At 35.8% G+C, this 27,613-nt stretch overlaps 1 protein-coding gene across 6 annotated transcripts in view; it reads right to left on the reverse strand.

Annotated features, from left to right (window-relative positions):
• The window catches only part of LOC145668831 (uncharacterized), a 273,421-nt gene that overhangs the window by 62,179 nt on the left and 183,629 nt on the right, over positions 1–27,613 (reverse strand). For 5 of the 6 annotated variants that reach the window (XM_081737015.1, XM_081737011.1, XM_081737016.1 and 2 more), the window contains one exon: positions 4,618–4,731. In XM_081737015.1, coding sequence (XP_081593141.1) covers positions 4,618–4,693 — 76 coding nt within the window. In that variant the 5' untranslated portion in view covers positions 4,694–4,731. Of the gene's footprint in view, positions 1–4,617; positions 4,732–15,767; positions 16,430–27,613 lie in introns of those variants that run through there. The other variant, XM_081737014.1, reaches the window with a different exon arrangement.

Below are 27,613 nucleotides of genomic sequence, written 5' to 3' on the forward strand. Positions count from 1 at the left end.
TTTTAAAGGAAGGGGAAGGTGGCTCAGTGGTAGAACACTTACCTCTGGTATGTGGGTCTCTGGTTCGATCCCCGGACAAGTAAGCTTGTGGTGGACATGTCCGTAGGTTTTCTCGGGATACTCCCGTTCCTCCCACATTCCCATTCCACCAGTTCTTCCATAATCATTCCTTGCCTTAATTATATTCTCCCTTACCCTAACAGACACAATCGTGGGGCTTTAAAATGACATATTTCATTTTTTCAAAAAGGAAAATGCAGATTCCATAGTTACTTTTTCATGCCCGTAGCTTAGACCCTAATTGGCCTAAATACATGAAATAAGAAGCACGATACGCAGAATAGAACAAAGATTAAGACCAAACCGACACTTCAGGAGGACCAGAAGTATGTGTCTTATTTTGCCTTGATTGGCAGTGCCATCACTTACGTAGAGTATTGCTCTGTGGGAGACAAAAATATGGACAACTCAAACATGACTTCACCGCTGGGCGAGTTACAAAGTAAAGGTAAAAAAATATCGAAATAAACCTTTACATTGTCCAATTGTCCATTATGTTTACAGAAGACATTAACTAGAACTGAATTACTTCTTGATAAACTGTTTTAAATGGATATCAATGCAATTTTGAACGAGGCTATATATTTCAGTTATTTTTAATGTCCCAGACATGGTCATTGTAGATGTATTTGTACTATATGTCTTTTTTTTTTTTTTCAATCGCTAGGAGAAACAGAAAACCAACCAGAATGGTGAAAGTTGTTGAGAGAAAAGCTGTAAGAAGATAATTAAACAGAAGAAAAAAAAACTCGCAATGACATGACCTGAGGAGAAATGGTAGAAGGTGAAAGAAGAAAAATTATTATAATTGAAGGACGATACTAATTTTGAACGCATATCAGCACAACATAGCTCGTAAACTAACGACTATCTGACAACAGTGAACATATTACTGTTGGCTCTTCTTAATAAAGATTGCATTTAAGAAATTATCAATACCTGGAAAATCCCAAACTTCTTTTAAATGTAAACCTGAAGTCAGACTGCGAAATCCAGGGGAATGAGAGAGGATTTCCCCCAGATTAATATTTTTGGAGTAAAATTAACTCCATTTAGTATTTCTGGAATAAAATTCCTACCACTAGTAAGTTTTTGGGAATGAATAAAGTAATAGTATCGTCACGTAAGTAAGTTTTTAAATTAATTGCCGTAATTCATATGTATTTCATATGCATGTAATTAACAGGTGAAGAGTGATATGACTAGACAGAAAACAACAAGTGTAATTACGATATGAGAATTTTGAATCCCTATTTCCGCCTAGTTTAGGATTAGGAATTCGATTTCTGGGCTTTCGGCATCTCTGGCCATGTTAGCCCGTCACGTATGACGGATAACGTTTCTCGGTGATCACACTATCCGAGGAAAGGGAAGAGAGAAAGGATTGGGGAAGGAAGGAAGCGACCTGGGACCTGTATGTTAGGTACGATCCCGGCATTCGCCTGATGTGAATGAGGAAAACCCCACTCAGGATGGCCTGAAAAAACTTATACCGGAATTCGAACCCGGGACCGTTTGCACCAACGACGAGAGCGTTAGCGACTACGCTACGCGGGGTCAAGTCCGGCTAGTTTAATAATTACAGATGTTCAAATATGTGAACAATATGTCAAACCATTCCAGTAAAGAATATATATACACACAGGATGGTCCAGAACTATGGAAACAAATGAAAAGCATCATTAAAAAAAAAATACAAAACTAATACTCTAGGTTAGTACTATAGAAGGGGATATAATTTTCAGGGTATGTGATTTCAATGGCCACCATCCTGAAATCCATCATTTTGAATTAACTTCCATATTCTTAAATATAAACCATATGTTGTGATATCTTGTTTTCATGTGAAATTTTCTTTTGTGAATTTATGGATAAAGTAAAACTTCAGCTTTTTTGGAGAGCTAAAGGCACGTATTATGTGGGAGGTTACCAGGAATAAATGTATCTATCTATATACACAGCATTTATTGAGACCCTTAAATATTCGATCGGGAAAAGTTTAAAACTCTAGACATAAGTTATCTGTATCAAATATGTTGGTGCGATATAAAGAAAGAAAGAATTCTGTAAATAATGAACTTTTACTACCATTAAAGTATCATACCCAAAATGGCTGCTTACGGATCTAATTTTGTAAACTGAATTTGTATTACGTTCTAACAGAATATCTGAAGCATACAGCAGTCCCTCGAATGGAGAGAAATTCTGTATGAAAACAAACACGGTCTTTTTACCTATTTCTTCGTACAGTCCGCAGAAAAAAAAAACTGCAACGTGACAATGTAAGTTTATTGTGAAAGAACGAAGTCTTTTGCTCCAAAATAAGTGTGCACGAGAGGACGCCAAAGTTTCTCCTGACGTGATTCGTGCCACTTAGACGTTATGTTGATTCCTTGCGCTGTTAGGCGTAGTTTCACAATAAACTTACATGCTCATATTGCAGGGTTTTTTGCCGCGGACTGTACATGGTACTTTTTTCTTATCTAGTTTGAATTTAAGCAACTCGTACAACACATGACATGACGTGTAACTTTCAGAAACTGGATAATGTGGTTAGGCAACCAGCATGACCCTCGTGATATGGTGCGTTGCATAACTTACAATTGTTCCCCACCAATCAAGGATTTAGGATTTAGATTTCTGGGTTTTCAGCATCTAGCCCGGTCACGTATGAGGGATGACGTCCCTCGGTGATCACACTATCCGGGGAAAGGGAAGGAAGGAAACGACCTGGGACCTATATGTTGGGTATCACACTGGTATTTGCCTGGTGTGAAGGAGCAAAACCCAGGAAAACCTCATTCATGATGGATGGCCTGAAAAAGCTTTTCCACTTTTTCGACCGAGTGCCCCAACCGGGAACCGAACCCGGGACCGCTCGCACCGAAGGGGAGAGCGTCCCCACCAATCAAATGTCACTTCAAAAACGAATAAAGATAGCCAACTTCAGACTTAACATAGAGTCTCGTAAATGATAAATATTGTAAAGACAGTATTTTAATCGTAGAATCCTACACGTATACAGAAAACAAAGGTGGTACTTGAATAAGAAAAGCAGAAAAAGTCAAAAACGAAATTTTCTTCTCCAAAAAAGACTGGGAAAAAGCTCCACCTCAAAAAAGCCAGCGTTTTTCACGTCTCTAACACTGACTGAAAAGAAAGCACCGTATCTGAAAATTTCCAGAAAATAATAATTAGTAATTGGGTGAAAGTGAAACACACATACATTGAAAGTGATTTAGCAACGAAAGAGAAGTTATAATTAATACAATAATGCCAGTTACGATCCAAAAAGTCAGAAATTATACAATAAATAAAACGAAAGTTCAAGTTTTGCGTCCCACGATTTTTGTCGTTCAGAGTAAAGGAGTGAAATTGTGAAAGAATTGGTGAAATGTGAACGTGGGAGAAAACGGAAGAATACCGAGAAAACTCACGGACATTATCTTCTCCACCACAAACACGTTACATGAGATCGAACCAGGGACACACAGGAACAGAGATGACCTTCTACTCAACCACCGTGGCAGATATAATACAAATGGTGTATGTGTTTTAACACACTGGCTAAATATAAGTACATATTTCAGAAATTTGTTTATTAGATAAAAATCAAAAGGTGCGGTATTGGTAAGATAAAAACAAAAGCACACAATGTTAACAGGAATCCAACCTGTTTTTAATCAGCTAAATTGCTTTCATTATATTTAAATCTAATTTAAGAGCTAGTAGAATCGTAAATTTGAAAAAAAAAAAAAAAATCCAACATAAATAGATCAATCTTAGAACTGGTTTCAATTTTAAAAACATCTACAAAATGCTTTAAAGCAATATTTAACACGTATATTAGATAATGACATAAATATTTTTTAATTTTATTTATTTATTAATTTGCTTTTCAAAATTTGGAAAGAAGCTTTGTAAGCATCTATTTCCAAACTTTAAAGAAAATAATTACATTTATATAGGGGTCTCTACAGGGAAACACGACACAAAAGTAAATAATTGAAATTTTAGATGGATGTCGTATTTAAATTAGTTAGGTATTAAAACTGTGTACGAAATCTGGAATTTATACACGATAAAATATCTTTTAATCAAGGTTACACCCAGCGGGGGTTGAAACCAAGGTGCTTTTAAGTTAAAAACATATGCGGTATGTATGTATAATAATGAAAAACAGGTCACTACAACTTGCCGTATAATTGTAACTACAGAGAACTGGGGAGGACTGTGGTCGTATCAAAGAACATGCTTTTAGGGCCACGGCCACGGTAGGTATGTTTAATCAGATGGCCTGGTTCGACTCCTTGTAGGGGACGCAAATTATTCCACTCGTCTACAGTGAGGTCCTGTCAAATGGATATTTGAAGTAACTTGGTGAGCAAGGATGGCTAGAGGGTGATGACCGCATTACTTCGTATACGTTCCGAACGGTCTCGCAATATAAAGCTTTTAAATATATATATATATATATATATATATATATATATATATATATATATATATATATATATATATATATATATATATATATATATATATTAATAAACTTACCAATTTTAGATTGTTCTGGCCCCTCATCATGATCAGTCACTTTTTCAGAATCATTCACTGCATCCATCCCTTTCATCTCTCAAATCCTACCGCCATCTCACAGTTCTCAATCATCTGGAAAGAGAATACAAGGAAAATTGAGAATTCAAAGCCACATAACGAGATCTGTATTTCAAAATTAATTACACATGAAGACTCGGCATTTTATTACACCACCATCCTATCTCTACATACAAAGAAAAGAAAAAAAGGCAAGTACGGTGAATCACGGGAAAAAATATTTTCAGATAAAGTTCACACGCTACCGTTATTCATAGACTTTTAACGAGTTACACACACTTTGAGAAAGCAGTGCTTCAACCAAGAAAAGGACGACAGAAAGAAAAAGGAGAAAAACACTGACACCTGATACGCTTGAGAGTATATGGAAGAAGAAACGTGACTTCCTTTGGGACTCATCTTCAATGAATAGTGGCAGACATTTTGAAACACCGAAGGGACGAAACATCTTGAAATAAAGAAATCTCAACACAGGATAATCACTAGGGAGATTTCTAGGTGCCAGATTGTCTTTATGTGCTATAAACAGAGTAATTTCCAGTGTATACAAAATTAAGGGGAATTATTTTTGGTTAATTATGTTATACTTGTAGTTTTCAAACGTGATTGAAAGAAGAAAAAAAAAACGAACTTTATTATAATACGTTATAATCCCCGGTCAGTTTTGAGCTCCTTCGGCCCATACAGGGTCTTCAGCGCGCGAGTCGAGTTCGATTTCTGGTGGGAGATAATGTTGAATCTTACATCATGCTGTAGGTCCATGTCTCATATAACCTAAAAAGGGACGTTAAAATCAGAATCAACCAACCAACCCTGAGTCAAGGGCGCCGATCCTGATGGACCCAGCCCCCCCAATGCTCATGTGGGTCCCCAATGTATTTTTATTGTTATATATATTTTTTGAATATCAATATTTTGCATAATTTGAATTCAATTTGTCTTAAAATCTTCATATATGCCTTCTTAGACCCTTGTCTGCAACCAAACATACATCTGAATGGACTCCTCCAAAGTCAGAGACAAATCGGTGCTCTTGTTGACAGTGTTACGACTAGTAAACTGTAACACCACTTCTAATTTTTCCCCTGCCACTATAAATTACCCATATATCTACTTTGGTTTAAAACCCCTGGAAAATGTCTTAAAGACAAACATTCTCATTGAAGTTGGCTGTTGGCCAACGATCTGAATTATGATTATGTAGTATTTAATGAATCAGTCTGTAATTTCAAGATGCTTTTTATCTAATGTAATGAAACTATTAATAGGGAAAGCAATAATGGCATAAAACAATGTAGTTATTTCTTCTTTGAAGGATGAAACAATTCATTTGTCTCGTCTCACTTTCTCCCTTCTTTCATTCTCATCCCAGCGATCCTTCTTCTGAAGTTAGTTTAGTTATTTTAATCATGACAAATACAAATTTCAATCAATCTACACCAGGGTGTCTACTGAAATCCCAAAGTGAAATTTCTTGACTTTTTCGTGGCCTTTTCTTTACTAAATCATAAAATTTCCTAAAATTTTCAAGAGTGAATTTGGGTGCGAATTAGGCCGAATTTTCATCCATGCGATAGAAACGTACTTTGCTTGCGATTTGGTGGTGAACTTTGACGTTTTATAGAACAAAATTTTCCAATCTGTACTTACATTTGAACAGTTAAAAAAAATCGTGACCCAAAAGCTAAATATCGTGACTCTTTCGTGACTTTCATGACCATTTTCTGATTTCGTGACATTCGTGACCGATAGACACCCTGTACACGTGTATACAAATTTAACACAATAATTATGGTTTTATGGAAAACACTTTTATCTTTAACTTTTGTCTGAAAATATCAAAATTAAGAATATAAATTAATAATTTCCATCCAATAAAGTGAACAGTAATTTTCTTCCTATTATTACGAATAACTCTCCACGATTAGAAGATTTCTCAATACATGCCTCTGGAAGGAAAATTCACAATACTTCAATTTTTCAAAATAACAACAACAGAAAGGTAAAATTAAAACTGGAACCCCAAAACATCCCACATATTAGAAAGTACTAGCGTTAATTAGCCGCTTCGCTGAGTTAAAGTCAAAAAAATAGTATGTTCCGTTAGTTAGTCACTTTTTACTATTACTGAAGTGCTCTTTTACATCGGATATTTTCCATCATTTTTATGTATCTCCCCCTCTCCCAAGTTGCGAGTCTGAATTTAGATTTAAATGGCATTGCAAGTATTTCTGTTCATCTCAGCGACCCCGAAAACTTTAGAATCGGCACTAATATCGGTCATTTTCGATCATTTTTATATAACTTCCCCCCTCCCCCAAGTTGGAGGTCTGAATTTGGATTTATAAACGGCTTCGGAAGTGTTACTGTTTACCTCTGCGAGCCCAAAAACTATGGATTCGACACTCATATAAGTGATTTCCGATCATTTTTATATACCTCTCCCCGTCCCCTAAATTGCACCGTCAAAGTGAAATGACAAAATTTATACCAGGACCGAATCTCATCTGTGTTGAAAATTTGATCGAGATTGGTCGAATGGTTCAAGAGTTATTAACTCACTTTCGTTTTTATATTATATAGATTATTAAGTATACTGGGAACTTTTTCACAGACGATCTTCCCCGCGGCAAAATGATTTTAACGTTTTCGGTTTGAAGTAAGAGCTCAGGTGGTTCAGACTCCATGTTGAACTGTATGTCCACCGCTCATATATAATCGGTTTGATAAAAGATAAGTAAACTGAAACTGAAACCATTTTCTTAGTGAGACATAGTATATATGTAACTCGTACTAATATTTGCGGAGGGGGAATACTGTGGCTCAGTGGTAAAGCACTGATCATTGGTGCGAGAAGTCCCTTGTTCCATCTCTAGCAGATCGTGTTCGTGGATTTCTCGGTGTTCACCGGTTTCCTCCCACATTTTTATTCTACCAATTCTCTCAATCATTCACTGTCATTAATCGTCCGTCGCATTTAGTCCAAAGGGCATAAGTGTGGGACGTTAAACTAGTAATTTCACTTATTTTCGTCCTATTATTTTATTGTACTTACTATACTGTGAGCAGAGGTGATTTCAGACTATTTCCTCCGGAGGAATTTCAATGTGCAAAGGGTTAAAAGTAGTTCTGAAAAAAAAATACTGGTGATCCTTGTTGAGCACAATTGGAGATTTGCCCGGGGAGAAAAAGAATCCCTCTGGGCTGCCCCTGAAATCATTACTGATTGAGAAAGAAATTACTTGGTACTGACATCTTACGTTTCATGTTGTGAAGCAGGGTGCAACTGCTTCTCACGTAACCGCGTCTTGAATCTGTGTGGCAACTATCTTTCTCCCTTCATAACTGTAAGGCTTCCTTAGTGGTTGGGATGCTTCGTTGCTATGGAGACAAATTCACGCCAGAGAGACGTCAGTAAGGAAGTAATGTCTCCTGCAGTACAAGATACAGGACGTTTATTACTCGAATCTTTAAAAAAAGTATTCATTAATTCCCTTCTTCACCTTTCTCAAAATATTGCAGAATCAAAAGAAGTAATGAGTTTCCTGATTGCCTAAGAAAAAGGCTTTTCATTGACTTTAACAAATTATTATAAGTACATGCTACATATACTTAATTTTTAACTTTTCTAAACATGCTGGGGTTGATGGCGTAGTTCTCCAACCCAGCTGTCTTGGAGGTGAGACAGTAGGATGGGAAATATCTATACTGAAAAGATTGAGATTGCGTGATGCTCTGTAATGTCACACCTTCAACTACACCGGATACCAGCAGCTCAGTCGCGTTTCGGTGCTTACGTTAATAGATTATTTCGTCCTTTTTTATTTTGGTGATCCAGGACCATAGATGGCCATTTTGCACTGTCTTGCTCGAGCTCGCGCTCACTAATCTTAATTGAGCTCCCACTCACACAAGCATGCACTTACTTATATTTTATTGCAACTCGCGCTCACTTGTGTTCGGGTTCACTTCCCTCAGTTGGGCTCGCGCTCACTTGCGTTCGGGTTCACTTCCCTCAGTTAGACTCGCGCTCACTTATTAAGCTTGAGCCCGGTTGAGCGCCAGTACCGAGCTCACGAGCGTCTGGCTCGCGAGTTTTGACATCTATGTCCAGGACACAAAACTCAGATTTATTCTAAATATCAATTAGCAATTTTTTTTCTCCAAAAATTTGACTAAGTCCAAATATCTACTGGAACAAAACTCTGCATACATAAAAAAAAAAAAAAAAAAAAGATTAAGCAAATCAATGTCGTTACCAAGTTCGGTTAAAATCTGGTGAGTTCTGTAGATCGCACACGATACATATATATACTCAGCTCCGGCTCTACCATATGTGCAACACGAGCATTTGCACGGGGTGGCAAAATCTGTCATAACTATATTATTTAAAATAAGCATTTCTTGTTGGAAACAGACTTAATGTTGATGGGAGTTAAATTTACTAAGCTGACCTTCTATTTAAATACTACATTCATAAATCATGTTTAGGTCGCATTAGTTTACGGTCAGATGGACAGTGCTGAAGCACATGGTCAAAGAAATCCCAGCATAAATTGCTTGATTGCTGTCAAATATAAGAACTGAATTCTCGAACACCTGTTCCATTTAGTTAGTTATCACAGTTTTGATAGGAAAACTAGTCTTGTCTTTTGTCACAAACAAGTTCCAAGCAGAAAACAAGTTTTATTTTATTTTTTTTTATTTAAAGATGTAGAAGGAAAATAACAAAATAAAGATAAAAGGGCTAGTTGTACTGGAATCGCAAACTGACATGCTGAAATTGAAGCTCGATATTGAATTCTATAAGAAAAAAAAAAAAAAAGATTACCATCTTTCCTCTGTGGGTTCGTTTGCTTTATCGTTCACTAACATAATAGATTATTATTTAAAAAGAATAACAGATATAACGAGATTATAAGAGTATTGTTTAGGCCTTTCTGAGTGCGAGTGGCTTTTCCGTCCCCTTCGCTGTTCATAATGGGGTAGCATTCTTAAAATTGTAGCTTTTAAGATTTGTTCTTTCTGGAGAAATGAGAAACAGCAAATTGCCTAGCGCCGGTCCGTTATATACTGTAACCTTTGACTTTTTATTACTATTGAAGAAAACCAAAAAAGGATGAAAATAATAGACTTTATTAAATGCAAACTACAAAGTGATCGATATTTTAAGATGGTTTTCATATCTGCCAAGTCACGCCTAAGTTTTAATCATCATTACTGATTGGTCATTTGGATTGGGATTTAGCATCCCTTTCAGCACCGACGCTATTTGAGACACAGACTTACAGGGAGCCGAACCACATGTGTTCCTGCCGAAAATCAAACCCAGGTTTCTTGTTCGCAGGATAGCCTCAATCTACGAGTGAGTTCTAACATCATAATTGAAAGGCATATTATCTGACAGCGGGGAAACATCGACTACGGCCATAACAAAGAAATGGCTGAACTTATTTTGAACAGATAGTGTGATCAATACATTTCTCGAGAAATTTTGCTTCGAGGAAATAAACAAAATCATTCTTGCTATAAGTAATTGTTAATATATCCAAAATAGTATACTAATATCAAAGTCCAGTCAGTGCTTTTAAAACACTTAAAAAAAACTAATATTTAGATGGATGAAGCATTTCTTTCCTTTTTCCCCCTATTACACTCTGGCACAAAAATAGAATATGACTAACCCTCTGGGTATCTAAGGAAACCGGTTTCCTTGTTTTCCCCACTACGGTATATGCACAAATTAAACAATATACCTGGATACTGAGTTACGGATAAAAGATACACCTGAAAACGAGCAGACATTGTTTTGCATTGTATTTTACACACTGATTCTTACACACACTAGGCTCGAATAGCACAGCACCACACGTCTACAACCAATCGATTTTACCAGAACGAATGTTTCGTTCTAACAATTTTCCCCTCCAAATGAACAACTAAGGGAGTTTATTTATCTCTCTATTTTATTAAAATTTGTACTATTTTTATATAAATTTCCTAATCAATGCAGACATAAAATTCCATAAAATTGAAATGGAAGAATACAAATAGTTTATTTCCTTCGTTTACCACGAGACGAGAAATAAGCTTTTCTCGTCTAGTCTCGTACATTTTGCAAAAGTCTCGTCTCAACTCTTGAATTCTTTCTCGTCTTGTAAATTTATGTAGAAAATATATTCTTTCTTTTTGTCTAATTTTATCTAGAACTTAGAAAGCTTGATCCACGAACGGTGTGACATTATATTTAACCCTTATTTACAGTTCCAGTATATTGTGTAATGACCTGTTTTATCTCTAAACGTCAATCACTTTATCAATTTATATTATGCATAATACAACACTAAACAATGCTTGAGATTCAAGACTTGGGTGGATTGCGTTGCAACTCGTTTTCGAAAACGAGACGAGAATTATATTGTATCTCGTCTTGGATTTTTTTTTTTTTAAGTACAGTATGCGGCAAAACAAACAGTACTGAAATTCGCGCAGGTGCAATGTGGTATGAGCTTGGGTCGTCAGGTGTGTGTGGACTAGCGTAGTGTGCAGTTGGCACGAAGATAATGTTACTTATAACAGAGGAGAAAATGTTTATTGTCGAACACTATTTCCGCTCATACGGTGTGACGCATTGTCTTACTGAAGATGAGTGCACACATCTACTGTATTGCTCTGGAGCTATGGCATATGAAGATGAAGATTCGATGAGAATCATGTGAACATTGATCGCTAAAACAGTCGATAGTTGATTATTGACCCATTCTTGCATGATTTGAGCGGATTTTGTTGCACCAAATATCTGTCGTTACAACAATGGATGCAGCAAGATGGAGCTACTGCCCACTGTAAATGAGTCAGTTTCCTTCTGCCCACAAGAGTTTGAACATTGCTTGATTTCCCGTGGAACGGACTTTCCATATCCTTCCCACTCCCCTGACCCCACGGCAGAGGATGCGTGATACCTACATAAGGGGTATGCTGAAGAAAGCAATTTTCCGAACAGATAGCCTCCTACCACTATACCAGATTTAAGAGACAAGATTCAGTTATTTGTTTCGTCGTTCCAGCAACCCGTGTTCACTAACATGTTCATCGATCTACAGGACCATTATGAATAATGTACAGGCGTGATTCCTTTTAAATTTACAATATGTGTTGAGTACCATTTAGTTCGCACCCATTTGACAACATTTCCCATGTTTCATTATGTTATACAACAAATAAATAAATGTCAACGATGTGATTTCAGTACTGTTTGTTTCGCCGCATACTATACTTCTCATGTCGGAGGGGGGGGGGACACAAATACATAAATAGCAAGTATGAGGTGATTTCTGAGAAAGTCAAGCTGAGCGAAATACCTAACCATAGAAAATTCACCAGAAGCTTTCGAATTTGAATTTGCTATACGTAATCTTTCAATTTGATTTGAGTTTTCAGTGTAGCGTCCCTTTCAGCAGCCAGGCTATATGAGACGTGGATCTACAACTTAACGTGGAATCTATACCACATGAGTTCCCACCAGGAAACGAATCCGGGTCTCCCACGCCAAATCGTAATCTTTGAGGATACGTAAAGATCAATATGATCTTAAATTAGAATGACTGAACCTGCAACTATTTAACAGTCACTTCAATATTAATATTCCTCTTTGAAATAAATTTTGTTACTATATCATGTATGAAAGGTACTTGGATCGATTCCCCACGCAAACATACAACAAAGCGATGGTTCAAACGCTGAACGACTCTCTTACAAATTGCGTTGGCGCTGAAGTGGCGCATTGTTCATTGAACGAACGCGCGAGCAAGGAAGACGTGTGAGTAGAAGGGAGAAAAAAGACGCGTACGGACGCATCCGGTCTTTTTCTTGCTCTCGATTTCTTCCTTCTACGTGAAATCCCCACAAAACTAAACTCTCCGCACAACTAATCTATGATTCAAGTTGAACAATACATTTAAAAGCAAAATAATAATAATAATAATAATAATAATAATAATAATAATAATAATAATAATAATAATATAATCCTGGTACTTAGTTTAAGAGGTCTAATCACTGCGAAATTAAAATACCGCTAATTTTACAGTAATTATGTGATATCTTCAAACAGATAAAAGATAATCGAAATGTGGAACAAGAGCGCCCTAGAGACAATATTATTTTGCATGAGTTTCCGTTATCACGAGTCTGCTAGTAGCTTTCCGTTTACAACCATTTAGAAACGCGAAAGTAAGTGGCGATTTTCTTAATGGCTGGAAATCGAAAGCATATTAAGTCAGTCGTGATAACAGTATCTCACGTAAAATAATATTGTCTAGGGCGCTCTTGTTCCACATTTCGATTATCTTTTATCTATTTGAAGATATCACATAATTACTGTAAAATTAGCGGCATTTTAATATCGCCGTGATGGGGCCTCTTAAACAAAAGAATACTACGTTACACTAATTTCTTAAAATAAATAGCTGAACAGGAGTGCTCACGGGTAGGTTTTATGGCGAAGGTTGAGCCCATGATTCTGTTGGGTGGGGGTGTAATTGTTTATTCAAAATGGCACCATGGCACTTTAATTATACCATAATGAGGCTTTTAAGAACGCTAAGACAGAGTTCCGAAATTGAGTAAAATTTAAAGTTGTCCTGGTTTTGTCAAACCCCTTCCGGCCTTTTCCACTTTTTTTTTCTTTTGCGGGAGGTGATAGTAAATTTAAGGTGGAATTACACGCAAGCACTCGAGGGGGGGGGGGATGAGCACCGCTGTAGGTGAATATGGTACAGAATAAAGCGTAAGTAAGGGTGGTTCGGATGGATACACTACTACTAGGGCGAAGAGTTTGTGGTTCGATCCCTTACCAGTAAATCTGAGGTGGACGAGCAGCACAAAAGACTCCACGGGTTTTCTTCGACTGTTTACAATTCTTCTCACCGCTAAGCTACTTTCAGGAGAGAAATATTACATACTAGCTTCAGGGTCCCGAGGTCTTCGTTTTGAATCCCGCGGTTGGTCATCTTGACTTTTTAACCAAGTTTCATTTGTCGAATCCCGTGATGGCGCCTTTCAATATGCAAACTTACGCCAAACATCTCCAATTTTATTTCTAATAAAAATAGTTTCCGTTTATAAGGTTATTCACTAATAAACAACAAACAAATGAAACTACTTTTGTCCAGACAATCAAAATCTGCCCAATTTCTTTCTTTCTTTCTTTCTCTCTCTCTCTCTCTCTCTCTCTCTCTCTCTCTCTCTCTCTCTCTCTCTCTCTCTCTCTTAACAATAGTATTAAGTGATGAAATAAATTGCTGTCTTTTAAATAAATCCTATACCTCTAAATTACAGACGTTATTTGTTTTCTTTAAACATTTCACAATAATAATAATAATAATAATAATAATAATAATAATAATAATAATAATAATAATAATAGGTACCAGAAAACAAAAATTATGTCCGTGAATTCCGAAAATTCGACCCAAAGAATTACATAAAGATTGTTTCTAAGAGAAAGTATTTTCGGAATCGTTATACAGTCAAGTTTGAAAGTCCATTTCTTCTCTCAGTACGTCTATACATGTTGACGAATTAGAGTCGAACATAAAAAGAAAACTATTTTCTGCTTAAATTACGAAAACTCGTCTCACTCATCTGTGATATCAGGAACCCGTTCATGGCCGAATGGCAACGCGCATGCTTTGTGTGTGTGTGTGGGGGGGAGGGGTCCCGAGTTTGATTGCTGAGCGAGAACAACATCAAATCAATCAATCAAAAGTTATTGAGCAAAGAAAATTTTCCTACTTTTGAACGAGTTAGAAACATTTTTATGTAAATACTTACTACTGCACAAGTTTTATTCCGTCTGAAAATTAAATGAAATCTTTACGTCTCACGAGTATGCCGGCTAGGCTAAAAGAGACTGATGAGAAATGAATGAAGTGGTGGAATGACAAAAGTGGGAGAAAAGGGACAACTCCGAGAAAACCCACGCACACAGTGTTTGTCAACCGCAAAGCTCACTTGGCGCAAGCTGGGATCGAACTAAGGACCCCATGCAACTGAGGTGAACACCGGGTCACTGCGGCTCCGAAACTTTTATTCCGTCGTGTGTTTTGTCTTCGGTGTATTTATTATTAAGAGAAGATCGGAAAAGATCAGCCTTTTTTTTTCTGAACATTTCACTATAATGACGAACATGACAAAATCTGAACCAGCAGTTTGTTGACAAAAAAAAAGAAAAAAAAAATGATAGCTACACACCTTCGTGATATTATTTACTGCTTAATAGCAACTTAGCCAAAATTTTCATTTATTGGAGTGAATGAGAATATTCCTAATATTCTTGACGTTCTCCTTGTTCCGGTACATGAATCTTGTACATCTTTTAGGAATTAACAGGACAGCCAATTACCCTTCCCATTGGCTTAGTGGCAAGTCGGGTTCGATTTTCAGTGGAGGAGCACAAAAAAATCAAATTTCACAATGATTTATTTTCGTTAATTATTCGTCTCCTTCAGCCTCCTCAAGGGCATACCCGTGGGTGGAATAAAAATTTCATTTTATTTCAAGATAGCTAATTATGTAAGAGCCGAACAGTATTAAAGTGATTCATATATTGCGAGACGGTCACTGTAAGATAAGAAATTTCTGACAGGAAATAGACCAGGGTTTTATCTTACGAGAGTCATGGCAGCATTCGCCAGGTAGGAAAGGAGAAAACCTTGAAAGTTGTCTGGGGAACCCGGTAACGTCTGGTTGATAGATGAGAATGTTTATGTTTATAAAAGAGTAGCCCGACAAAAATTGTATTGGTACGACTTTTACATTTTGATACCGTATTTCATTTAGTTACGTGATTCCATATACAAATGAACTTATTGTTTTTCGCTGGAAACAACGAAACATTAGGAAATAACTGGAAGAAAATCTTTAGGGTGTAAGTATCAGCTCTACATTCACCTGAGACTGAAAGAAATCCTCGAAAATCTCAATCAAGATCGATCCATGAGATTCGAAGTCGCGATTTTTAAATTTCACATTGTACAGTACTTTACTTACAAGTTACTTTAAAAAAAAAAAAATGAAATTTACTGTACCTCTCCATGAAACAAATACTTTCTGCACGAAGCTATCAATTCTTGCATTCACTTCATATTCTGCATGATACAGTCATTTGTCTCACTACTATCCTTCTTCTATATCTGTATGTTTTGTTTCCGATTTTGCTGTCACTACTATACTCATATTCAACTACACTGTTTTCATTACATTACACACACACAAACAAGATTAGTCTTCAATTTTCATCCATACTTAGCACTTCATTCACCAATAGTTTTACTTAATCATGCACAAGTGGGTACACGTAACATACATTATGTCTTAACGTAACAAACACATGGAAACATTCAAACAAGAACCACCTACATCAATCAAAGGAGAGTTCCGTGCAATTTGAACCACTTTTCCTTTGATAACCATGGATTTTGTCACTTCTATTCGAGGCGGAGAAAAAGAGTCAAATGGTATTTTTTGCTTTTAAGCAGACATTGCTATTTCCTTATGTTTCAAAGCGAATGTTCAAATACGTATCTTTCAAATCAACGAGTATGTGTTTCTCTTTTCCCCCATTAGAAAAAAGGCCTCTGCGATATTCTCTGTCTGCTACTCTTTCGAGCTTCTCCAAACTTGCAGCGAAATCCCATGTGAAAGACACAAACACACACACATACACACACAAGCTCCCGACCAGCACAATCATCCGGATTGTTCCACTGCAAGCACCGAGGGAGGAGAAGCAGCTAAAGCCGGGAGGGGCAGTTTCTCTTAGTCTCCAGGCGGCTTTTCATTGGATCTACAACCTCCTAGCGTGCGCGCGTGGACGTATCATCATCTTGCGTGTACTTGCAAGTGTGTGTGTGTGTGTGTATGTGTATGCTTACACGTATGTAGAATTGCTGACAAACTCACTGACAAAATATACTTTTCTAAAAAAGATAGGAAAAAAAATAAAAACGGCACTCCACGAGGGTGTTACACAAGGCTGCATGTTCGTTCACCCTTTTCTCACTATACATTCTAAAGAGATTACATTACATAATAAAACACTGTACTTATTTCCACTTTATACAGCGAGATTTTTTTATCGCTACCTAAAATTACAAAAAGAAAGAAAGAAAGAAAGAAAAACACTTCTAACTTCTACACTTAAGTTTAGCTTACGAACAGAACCGTGATATACAACAAAACAGAGGACGAACGTCAATGGAATGGAAAACATTGTTTTATTATTATTTCGCAATACATTCCTACAAAACATTCTGTTAATTCCAGTGCGAATATTTGCTGCCTACACACGAACAAATGTTCTGCATGAGTAAATTGTATAGACAAAATGACTATACGCTTGCTTATGATTATTTCAATATATTGGAACATATAAGATGTAATCCAAGAGGGAAGGCAAAGGGACAGGCGCTCCTAGTGGCTACACCTCCCTCTTCGACATGTTGAATTGTAATGTAGGTCAATATAAAACTAGAGCTCCTCCGTGGCTAAGCGGTTAGCGTACGCGCCTTTGGCGCGGGAGACCCGGGTTCGATTCCCGGCGGGAGCTCATGTGGTTCGGATTCCACGTTAATCAGTAGGTCCACGTCTCACATAGCCTCGCTGCTGAAAGGGACGCTAAACTGAAATTCAACTCAATATAAAACTATTGTTTTCAGTATACAAAAAATAGCTGCTTCCAAAAAGTATTTCTTTGTACCTCCAAGAAATTAAAGATAGTGACATCACTCATGTAATCCCACGTAACCAGATGGTTAGTGCGCGTGTCTGATTTATGAGCTCCCTTGCTAGATTCCCGATAAGGGCACATATGTATTTTTTTTTCTGTGCTGATACTAGGGTATCGACAACAAGACGAGAAACATCACAATTCTCGTCTCGTTTTTGAGACGAGTCGAGAAATTTCTCAAGCTTCGTGTGCAACATTAATACACCAAAACTATAAATGGATAAAATGATTCTACGAACACAATGAAGAGCATTTATCAACGTTTAAAGATGCGCAAATCATTTCACACTATTATTTATTATTATTATTATTATTATTATTATTATTATTATTATTATTATTATTATTATTATTATTATTATTATCATCCCTTTCAGCAGGTACTGGGACTAAAGTTTTTTTTTCATTTTTTATTTGTGCCTGGAAATGTTTCTTCCACGTTTCTCAATCTTCAGCTTTCTCTCGTAACTCCCAATATTTTCTTGTTTTTCAAATCATCGATCAGTTGCGTTTCACTTCTTCCTATTCCTCACTTTCCTTTCATCTTTCCTTCTATGGCGGGATGAAGAAAACAAATTTCTTCACAAGATGTGTCCAGTCCAATTGGCCTTCCTACGAAGCGACATGGCTAGAAGCGTTCTCTTTTCTCCTATCCCTTTTAAAACATCCTTATTTCTTACTTTCTGTCTATTTTATCTTCCCCATCCTCTTCCAACACCTAATTTCGAAACTCTCTAACTTTCTTAATGTTCAAGTCTCTGAATCAAACAGTCCAATGCACCATACATAGCACTTGATTAACTTCTTTAGTCCAATATTAAGTCTGCTACTTAATAAACATGGGTCGAAAAACGCCTGTTTTGAGAATTACATACTCTAAAAAAGACAGAACATCACATTTTAAAACACCCTGCCTTTAAAACTATAGGACCTATCCGAAGCAGTACATGGACTTACACAGGAATTAGTACACGCTTTATCTAAATATCTATGTTTCGGAATATTCTGGTGCCGGGGAAACGAATTGTATAAAAGGAAGTTAGAGTACGGGAATGCACTTTTAAGTACTAGTTGAGCATTCTTCTCGCCGGTAGTAGACGATTCCAAAACATGGTATATTTAGATAGATTGCATGCTAGTTTCTGTGTAACTCCTTGAACCGCTTGCGATAGGTCCCATAGTTTTCAGGCTAGGACGTTTCAAAACCAGATATTTCGCAAGTTTTTCTTTAATTTGATATAAGGGATCACTCACTACCCAATATATCAGCGTTTCCCAACCTTTTTCAACTTGCGGCACACTATAGGTGTAACTTGAATTCTCGCGGCACACCCATATATATATATATATATATATATATATATATATATATATATATATATATATAATTTGTAAATATAAAGTACCGTGGTATTTTTATGTGATTACTGATCTCCTTACAGAGAAGAAAGCTCGATCACTGATTTCCCCCCGTGGTAAATCATTATGCTTATTTTTCATTTTAATTTTATAATAGAAAACAATTGCAATGAAATATAGGACTCGGGTTTTTAAAAATACACTTTCTCTTTCGAAAACTGTATCTAACCTTTAACTAAAATGGAAGATCACTAAATAACGAATAAATACACAATCTCCTATACTTTTAAAACACAAATGTAGGTAATTTGTATGCATATTTGCTTTGTTGAATTTATTGAATTTCAAGTTACGAAATAGTCTGCAACAATAAACAAGCAATAATGGTCATGACAATGATAATACGTTTTCCAACATTAAAAATGTACAGAAAAGTAACACAGTATGAAACTTAAAATTGTAGATTTACAGTAGAGGTTCATAGTAATGTGAAATACAAATATACATTTTCCCTTATGTCTTGCAATTTGATTCCTATAGAATTAATAATTTGTTTCGATTTCCTCGCGGCACACCGGTTGGGAAACGCTGCAATATATATTTGCCCTTATCTTAGGGGAAGGTTAAACGGAAGCTGTATAAATTTGCTACTCTGATCCCTTAGAGCAAAATGTTTAGTAGGTATTGAGCAATTATTCTTTCATATAGATTCACCTTAGAACGATTATCTAACACTTCCAATTCCAATATTAAGTTCATAAATTTTGGAAGTCTACCATAATTTCGCCGGGTGAAATGTAACTCCTCCCAATCGCACCGCAATGAAAATCCTATTTTCACCGATGGAACATAGAACTTTCCTGCGAGCTTCTAGTGTTTCCAGATTAAAAAATAGGTATTAAACCTCTAAAAAATTATCTTTTGAGAGAAGAGCTTGCAACCTCCTTAAACGTACGTTTTTTTTTTTTTTTTACACAAAAACAATATGTAAAACTAGTGATGAAACTGACGGGAGATGTCAGGGATTTCCCCCCTAACCAATTTCTCTCCCCTGGTGAAGAGAATTTTCATCCTTAGCAGGGTTAACTTTTTCCTACTCGAGAATTTTTTCGAATGGACATGAAGATAGAAACAGGGGTTTATTTATTTATTTTGATAGACGAATGTACTACAATTAGAAACAAATGTTATAAGGTTAGTTTGTATTGATTTTACGGCATTATTTTTTTTAATACACAAAATCTTTCAGTTTAGCTTACCCAGATTATGCCCTTTAGGCTAAAGGAGACGGATGATTAAGGCAAATGAATGATAATGGAAGAATTAGTGGAATGAAATGTTGAAGGAAATGCGACTACCCCGAGAAAACCCATGGACACGATGTTGTCTATTACAAGCTTATTTGGACGAGGATTGAACCAGGTACCTCACGCACCAGAGGTAAGCCATCATCTACCACTGAGGCACCATGCCCCTTCTTCAATATAAAGGGAATATACAGAGCGTTCAAAAAGTCTCTATACACCTGAATCGTGTGCAAGCATGTTTGGAGGCTCATGGGGGCTGTTTGGAAGCTACTGTGAAAATGTGTGTATATATGCTACGCCCTGTACATAGTGCTTTTATGCCATAAAATATAATAAATTTTGAGTAAAATAATTTTCTCGTTGCTTTGAATATGTGACAATTCAAGTGTATAGAGACTTTTTGAACACTCTGTATATATGTGCGTGTGTGTGTGTGTGTGTGTGTGTGTGTGTGTGTGTGTGTGTGCGTGTGAGTGAAATTCATGCCTTGTGTAAAATATTCAATTATGATACATACTGTGCACAACATTTTTTTAAAAGTATAAAACACCAAGCATTCCAAACACTATTAAAATGAATACAATGTGTGCAATAACGATCATCATGTATTCACTTCTTTTACAAATACCTATGCAGTTAATTATAGTGTAGAGGATATTTAAGTACTTATATGTAAAAGGCCCCCCTTATTTTGGGCATGTCATATGAGGGTGGAGATAACCCAACACTCGATAGTCTTCGGCCGCCTTTACCTTCTAAGAAGTACCCCATTCTACAGAGGCAAAGTGAATCCGGGTCGTCCAGCTAGTTCGTACATCAATTACACATGTTTCCGCGGCTCTAACACTTTGTCATAATCATAATAAACTCTACCCAAGACAATAACATCATAACGCAAAACGTAGCCTACATTTATCAATAAATAGGTTTGCATTTATAATAAGGATTAAGAATGCCTAAATGTTTCCGCCTAGGTATTTATGTGACCTGTAATTCTTAAGTGTTTTGAGGGTTGCATATTAGCGTTGCGCGAAACTTACATTTATGAATGAATGGGATACGAGTATCGTATTGATAGCAATCGTTAAAAGTCACTGTTATCCGTGAAAATTGACTATTATTGAACTCGGTCAAGATAACTACTCTAGTTATCTACTGAAAATAAATAAATAATGTTGTTATATGAGATTGTTTTAATTTTAGGTTTTAATTTGGGGCGTATAGTGAGAGGTATAATAATTAAATTTTATATATTAAATTTAAAAAGAGCTTTAATAGAGTTAATTTTTAATGTAAATTTATGTGTTTGTGAATGAATTATTTTATGCATTTGGTAAGTTTAGCATAAATAGATTTTTTAATGTATATTTGGTATGTTTTAATAAGAATAAAACTTTTATTTTTATGTTATTGATTGCTGTTTAGCTTTGATTTTAATGTGGTTTTAGTTGTTCGTAAATTATTATTTTGGAAATAGAGTATTGATAATTAGTAGTTTTTATTAGTTATATGGTGGTTATGCTAAATACCCATTGTTTTGGCGGTATTAAATTTAATAGGAGTTGTTATGTTTATGATAATGATAGATAAAGATATTAATTTAACTTTGTGAATTATTTAAATTATATTAACTTTTGGATTTGTTGGAATTTTGCCTCTTTTTTTTTTTGGAATTATTTAATTTTTTATATTAGAATTTTTGCTGAGGTTAATAATTTAATAGCTTGTAAACGTGATGTAAAGCCACGTGCAATAATAAAGTATTTTGAGTTTGGGTTTTAAAAGTTTTAAAATAAATTTTAAAATTTAGGTTTTAAAAAAGGATGTTTGTGCTAGCTTTTTGTAATGAGTTTAATTATGTAAGTAAAGCTGTTATAGGCGCATAAAACAAATTTATAGACATGATTGTATAACAATTATATTGTGAATTAATTTTTTAAATACAACTGTTTATAAATGAATTTATTTTTGTATTTTTTATTTTATAATTAAAAATAAAAATTAGATTTAACTTGAAAATAAAATTTAAAATTGGTACTACTACAATAAATCGCTTTTGTTCAAGAATAATCGTGCGGAATAAACGACAGGCGTACATACTAATATTACAAGCTTTTAAGGCTCGCTACCGTGATCCAATAAGAACGAAGTCAACGATGGGAAAATGATATTAATAGAGAAATGCATATCATTACTTCATACCGAAGATTTTTCGTCACTAATAATTAAAGATATGAGAACTACAAAAGCATAATTCTCTGTCTGTTATAGCGTAAGGCTCTGAAAATTGGTTGCAAAATCTCATGGAAGAACAAAAGCTGAGGGTAACAAAATTTGGACGAAAATTGAGCAACTACAAATAGAAACAATAATGAAACAGTCAAAAGATGACATAACGCATAGCTTCATAATTTTAGTTGCAGCACATCAAAAATCATACGGATAAGAATAACACGTCTTGGATAAGCGACATTCTTACTTTCATACAAAATATATAAGGTGGCACAGAAGTAGGTATACACTCCTGCATTGATCAAGTATAACATTCTATTACGGTTATGGGTTCTATTATAGTTTATGGGTTTATTTGCTTCGGCTCTTCCGAGCTTAAGATATAAGTAAAAACACAATAAGAACAAATAATAAAGAAACTAAGTCTACCCGATGGATAACAATAAGAAATTATATAAAATGCAATGAGCTGATCAGTACGGTACTGTGGCACATGGGGTGAATAAGGTTCTAATCAGTGTCGAAGCGGAGGCCTTTGGATACACTTTGGCAATGTTTCTTCCAGACATGTTATTTGGGAGTTACTGCTCCCCGGACCTCTGAAAGTGTCCCACCTTCGGAGGAGACCAAAATAATACGTCAATAATATAATAATAAATAGAATAGTGCCGTGTGAAAATAATGTGTGTCTCTCCGAATAATAAGTGTGGCTCCCCCAAACATTTTTTTTTTTTTCTGAAAGAAACACTGCACTTAGGTGGGCAGTGAACACTGTTGACTTGATTGGCTGACACATATAGAAATTAATCGTCAGTTTTTGTTTTAAATAAGATGATAAACTTCGGTTTTTACATGTTATATAGGGTTAGTTAGCTAATTAGAAGCGAAACATAACCATGCAAAAATATTTTAAGAATGCTTTGTCTGTAAAGCACAGCTGCAGGTGCAAGCGAGCCAGTCATATTCAGTCCAACTTGTTCTATTGCATTATCTTTCCTCCCCCCTTCCTGCAAAGTGTTTTTCATACATAAAAAGCATTCCTTTACTGTATTCAGAAACGTGTCGCATGACGAAGTTTGTCAATAGATGAGTCACAAGTTTTGATAAAATTATAAGACCAATTCTTGTCAATGATAAACAATACAGAAAGAATTTCTGTTCAAGTTAGGAATAGAATAAGACAAGTGAGTCATAACTACCCCTGGAAAAAGTTTTTTTATTACTTTTTTTTTTAAAATAATCGTCTGCATAAAAACAATTACTGAGAAAAGAGAAATACCAAACTATACAAAATCTTTTCAAACAAAGCTGCATAAGCAGTAGCCAATGATAAACGATTCTTATATCGCAGTGTTGCCGGATTGTCGAATCCCTTTTCCCTTTACGTTTTGTCTCCATATACTGTTATGACAAATTAACTAAAGGTGTCATTCGTATTATCAAAAATGTTATTCCAATAAAATTCAGAATTTCAACTGTGTATATTAGAAATATAAATACCAACTAAATTAATTAATTATCTGTCAATTTATTCCACTAGAATTAGTATAGGTTAGTCGCCTGTTTCGTCATGCTCTCAACATCGTCTATGATTGTATGTATTCTGTTGCTATCTAAGCTGCCTGAGTCTTAAATTTATTGTAATGGATTACAATTTTGTTACACTACATATCATGGAACCTTTTTTATATGTATCTGCATGTTATACAGGGTGGGAAGATAATAAATACACACACACACACAAAAAAAAAAAAAAAAATAAATTGGCAAAGGTGATACTAGATATGGAATTATGCAAAAACATGTTTAATGAACATGGATCGTAAACGGCACCGTTTTCACGTGAAAGGCGTTGAAAGAGCGGCGAAGGCGTCGATATAATACAAAATATTTCATGAATGAAGAAATATACCGTTGTCGGGTCAAAACACTACACAGAAAATCACACCCAACAGATGCAATGATGTACAAGTGGGGAGGGGGCGGCCAACGTGATACGGGGATCCTCACTAAGGTATAATATTGTGTGTAGACTCTCCATCTGTCTGCAAAAATCCTCGTTGCGTGGCGATCGCTCCGCTCCCAGTTGTCGGATGCATCCATAATTGCAATGCAAAACGATAAACATGACTGGCTAAATAATATTTAAAAAAATTACGTATGCTTAAAAAGAAAACTGCTTTCATGTAACTGTACGGTTCTCTGGAGAATAAAACGGTCTATTCCTATTTTGCGTATGGTTTTCGCTTTTTCTGAGTTTGGTAACGCTGCTTCCTGATAACTCTACGCTCCCGCGCGTATTTTTCCGCCAATCTGAGACTTCATGATCTTATTATCTGTACGATATTAAATGACCTAAAGCTACTGTAAAGTTCCACAGCGTGTAATTTCGTGAATTCACCCCTTTATTGATCAAGGTTTTGAAACAAATATTCTCAAAACCTTCATTTCTCTATTCAGGCGTGTAATTACTATTTTTAAGTTCTTCTATATTAATGGTGGTACTTTTTTCTTACACTAAGTAGTAACATTAACTTCCTTCCATTAATTAATTGCCTTTTTTATTTGCAATACGCTGATTTTTCTTATTTAAAACATTATGTATAATTTAATTTATTCATGTTGCTTACATTATTACTGATTGAACTGCGATGTTTCCAGATATATTGACATCACGAACTTCATCTTATCTGCACTCACTTCTAGACACCATCACGCAAACCATAGCTTTTGCTTCTATTGACAGTATACCAACCTCTGTCAGTCTATTTCGTGCGCGTAAATACAAATAACTAATTCAGACTATTTAATCTAATCATCTGCTACAATCGTTAATGTTCCCAAAGCTATGTTAAAAAAATTAAAAATGTCTTCTTACTTCAGACCGAAAATGAAAATGAAATCTTTTAAGTTTTACGCCCCACGGTTATGCTGGCTAGGCTAAAGGAGACAAAGATGATTAGAAATGAAAGAAATGGTGGAATGAAACAGAACCTCGAGAAAACCCACGCACACGGTGTTTGTCCACCACGAAGTTCACTTGGTGCGAGCTGGAATTGAACCGAGAACACCATGCACCAAAGGTGAACGCTCTACAACTGAGCCACCGCGCCCCCCTTACTTCAGACCGAATAACTATTAAAAAAAAAAAAAGATTTCTGCCTATTCGAGCCTCCCTAGTTTTACCAACAAGGGAGACTTGGTAGGAGGAGCCAATCTAGCTTCGATCCAACGTTAAGCTATAGGTTTGTTTCACATACCCTCATTACTCAAAAGGAGCGTTAAACCAAAAACCAACCACGCAAAATGTTTTTACAGCGGGCTACGATGGTTCAGAGGCAGAAGTCATCTCTGGTTCGATTCCAGCTTCCACCAAGGGAGCTTTGTGATAGACAAACACCGTGTGCATGTTTTTTCTCGCAGTTCTCCCATTTCCTCCCACTAAATATTAGATATTTATAATATCCTAAAACAGTGGTTCCCAACCGATGTGTCGCGACACACTGGTGTGTCACGCAGTACCCTAAGGTGTGTCTCGAAATTTTAGAATTTAAAAATCATGAAGAATTTAATAATAATTAGTTAAAATCGAGATAGACTGTTGACTCGTACAGCAGTAGCAATAACGCTCAGTACTATATACAGTCATTATAAAAACTAATAGGTTTCACTATAATAGTAGGTATTATTTTTTTATAATAAAAATAAGTGTGTTGCGATGTACTGGACGTTCAGTAAAATGTGCCATTAGTCAAAAAAGGTTGAGAACCACTGTCCTAGGAAGGCGATGGTGTTGGTGTTAAACAAACACTTTAACAGCAGTAGACGAATTGAACCGTTTACACACCATTTTTTTTGCTGTGTACAACCTCAATTTTTAGGTTTACGAAGAAAAAAGGGATTTCTCAAAAACTACTCATGAGAATCTACACTCACCCATGTCATTTTGTTCACCTCCAAGACATCTATCGATTGGCAGTGTCCCCCTTTAGGCAATTTTGTTTTCGTCAAATGCTAATAATATTTGTAGCAGAACTATTTAATCTCAACTCCGTAAAATATAAAAATGTTCATTCTAAGTTTAACGTTCTGCTGTTATACTCTTTACAAGGAAGATAACAGCAACAGCAATAATGACAAATGTAATTTCATTGAACGTTATAAAAAAGCAAGGATATTTATGTTAGTTCAACAAATATGTGATTTTCTTTCTTTATTATTTCAATATATTTTGAGCAGTGTATTGTAGAAAAAGCGCCATTTTCATTAGGCTTGTATCGTACGCTTTTCTATATGAAGGGTCATGAAATATCTGCTGTTGTCAGCAAAAGGTCTTCTTATCACAATCCTGTCCTTAACATATTGATTTAGTATGCGTCAAAAGAACGAGGAACATACTTCCTTTCTAATATTTTCCGAACATAAAGGAAAATGTCTCTGCAACGCAGGCACTAGTAATCTCTAAGTTTCTTATATTTTACTTCTTACATTATTACTGTTGTTGTTTCGTTGAATCTTGTTTTTCACAAATCGGGGCAGTTTACAACTACTACCAACTTGAAACGTACAACTTCTAGCTATTATTGTAGAACAAAGTCAATATTATTATTATTTTGTTCAGGTAACAGTCTTTCCACTAGTGTAATAGCCAAGACTCCTTTGCAGAACGCGCAACTAATTCTATTTTCCTGATGTGACATTATCCAAAGACGTTATTACATTTCACATTATTATGCCTAACTACTGGATCAGTTAGTCAGCTGCATAAGTTAACTAAAGTTTAGTGTTCCTTTCAGCAGCAAGCGTGCACGAGACATGGTACTACAGCTTAACGTAGGATCCGAACCACATCAATTCCCGCCGGGAATCGAATCCAGGTCTCCGGTGCCACAGACGTGTACGCTAACCACCTAGCCACGATAAAGCTGAATTATTAGACTACACTGACAAGTTACCTTCATGAATATTGGTCATCTGTTTTGTGATGTAATCGATTATTCGGAACCTTGAATGTTAATAAGGTTGATGAGGTTCCCGTGAGATCAAAGGGCCGATCCAGTTTGCCATTAGGACCAGACTGTATCACGTGATTAAGTAAAAAGTCATGTTGCGTGCCAAATCAAGTCTGGAGATTCCAAATCCAGATGTGAGATATTTCAAGCAGGTAACCCCTGCGTGGGGCGCCCTGGGTAATTCGAGGATGATCCATATAGTTTATTATTGATTTTACTCAAACAATTTGACTTTT

Source organism: Thermobia domestica, chromosome 13 (genome assembly GCF_964235325.1).
Source record: "Thermobia domestica chromosome 13, izTheDome1.hap1.1, whole genome shotgun sequence".
NCBI lineage: Eukaryota > Metazoa > Arthropoda > Insecta > Zygentoma > Lepismatidae > Thermobia > Thermobia domestica.